The sequence below is a fragment of the Malurus melanocephalus genome, unplaced genomic scaffold, assembly GCF_030028575.1.
Source record: "Malurus melanocephalus ecotype Western Australia unplaced genomic scaffold, MMel_1.1 scaffold_1295, whole genome shotgun sequence".
Taxonomy (NCBI): domain Eukaryota; kingdom Metazoa; phylum Chordata; class Aves; order Passeriformes; family Maluridae; genus Malurus; species Malurus melanocephalus.
In genome coordinates, this window is record NW_026624527.1 from 28,592 (window position 1) to 30,134 (window position 1,543).

A 1,543-nucleotide genomic window follows, 5' to 3' on the forward strand; every position below is an offset into this window, starting at 1 on the left:
CCATCGGGAATGTCCCGGAGCCTTCCCGGACCCCCTGGGACCGTCCCGGAGCCTTCCCGAGCCCACCGGGAATGTCCTGAACCCACCGGGAATGTCCCGAACCCACCGGGAACGTTCCCGGAGCCTTCACGAGCCCACCAGGAGCGTCCCGAACCCACCGGGAATGTCCCGAACACACCGGGACCCCACCGGGAATGTCCCGGAGCCTTCCCGAGCCCACCGGGAGTGTCCCGGGAATGTCCTGGAGCCTCTGGGACCCACCAGAAACGTCCCAGAGCCTTCCCGGACCCACCGGGAATGTCCCCAACCCACCGAGAATGTCCCGAAGCCACCGAGACCCCCTCGGGAATGTCCTGGGCCCTTCCCCATCCCACCGGGAATGTCCCGGAGCCTTCCCGAACCCCCTGGCATTGTCCCGAACCCCCCGGGACCCTCGGAAATGTCCCGGACCCTCCCCAAACCCACCAAGACCCCCTCAGCAATGTCCAGTTCCAGCTCAGGCCTTCCCAGTGGCACTGACACAACCCGGGGCACAGGAAATTCTTTTTTTAAAAGGAGCATTGGCACTGGAGAAAAACCACTGGAGAAAAACCTTGAGCTGGGAGTGCCCACGGTGAGGTGGACACAGGAAAGGCCAAATCTGCACCCAGGAAACATTTTCAGGGCAGATTCTGCCAGAAAACCCAAGAGGTTTTTGGACACATCACAGAACAGAAATCAGAGCTGGCTGAGCTGAGCTTGAAGGGGTTTTAAACCAAGTAAAGGATGCTGTGACTGAAATATTGAACTTGCATTTATTATCAAAGTCAGACTGTTTACATCTGTCAGGTCAACGAGATGCCACAACTACAAAAAAAGATTGTGCACATGGCAGTTCCAATGCAAAAAACCAGTAAAATGGGGCTCCCTCGGTTAAAAAAAGGACTTAAAATTACTCCAGAAAGCAACCGGCTCGGGCTCAACACCTTTACATCCAGTCAAAAGAAGATGGTTAACAAGAGAAATACAAACGGCAGGGCCCGGTTGGGCTGGGCTGGGCCTGGCTAGGCTGAGCCTGGCTAGGCCGGGCCTGGCTGAGCCCGGTTCTACGCGTTGCGGTCGATCCGCACGTCGATCTCGCGGCCCCGCAGTTGGATCCCGTTCATCATGCGGCACGCGCGCTCCGCCACCTCGGGGGACTCGAAGCGCACCACCCCGCAGCCCTTGGACTTGCCGTTCTCCATCTTGATGTCGGCGTAGAGCACGTGCCCTGGGGGGAGACACGGGTGAGATGGGGATGCTCCAACCACTCATTGTCCATTTATTCTCCATCCCTTCTCCATCCATCCATCCACTGTCCATCCCTTCTCCATCCATTCATTGTCCATTTATTGTCCATCCCTTCTCCAGCCATCCATTGTCCATCCCTTGTCCATCCACTCTCCATCCCTGTCCATCCATCCATTATCCATCCACTGTCCATTGTCCATCCATTGTCCAGCCATTGTCCATCCATCCATCCACTGTCCATCCATGCTCCATCCATTGTCTATTCATTGTCCAT

The 1,543-nt window shown here is 56.6% G+C and overlaps 1 protein-coding gene across 1 annotated transcript in view; it reads right to left on the bottom strand.

Annotated features, from left to right (window-relative positions):
- Positions 1–775: 775 nt before the first annotated feature.
- Positions 776–1,543, bottom strand: part of HNRNPM (heterogeneous nuclear ribonucleoprotein M) — a 12,488-nt gene continuing 11,720 nt past the window's right edge. Inside the window, 1 exon segment of the mRNA XM_057387684.1 lies at positions 776–1,346. Within this exon segment, the coding sequence (XP_057243667.1) occupies positions 1,086–1,346 (261 nt within the window). The 3' untranslated portion in view covers positions 776–1,085.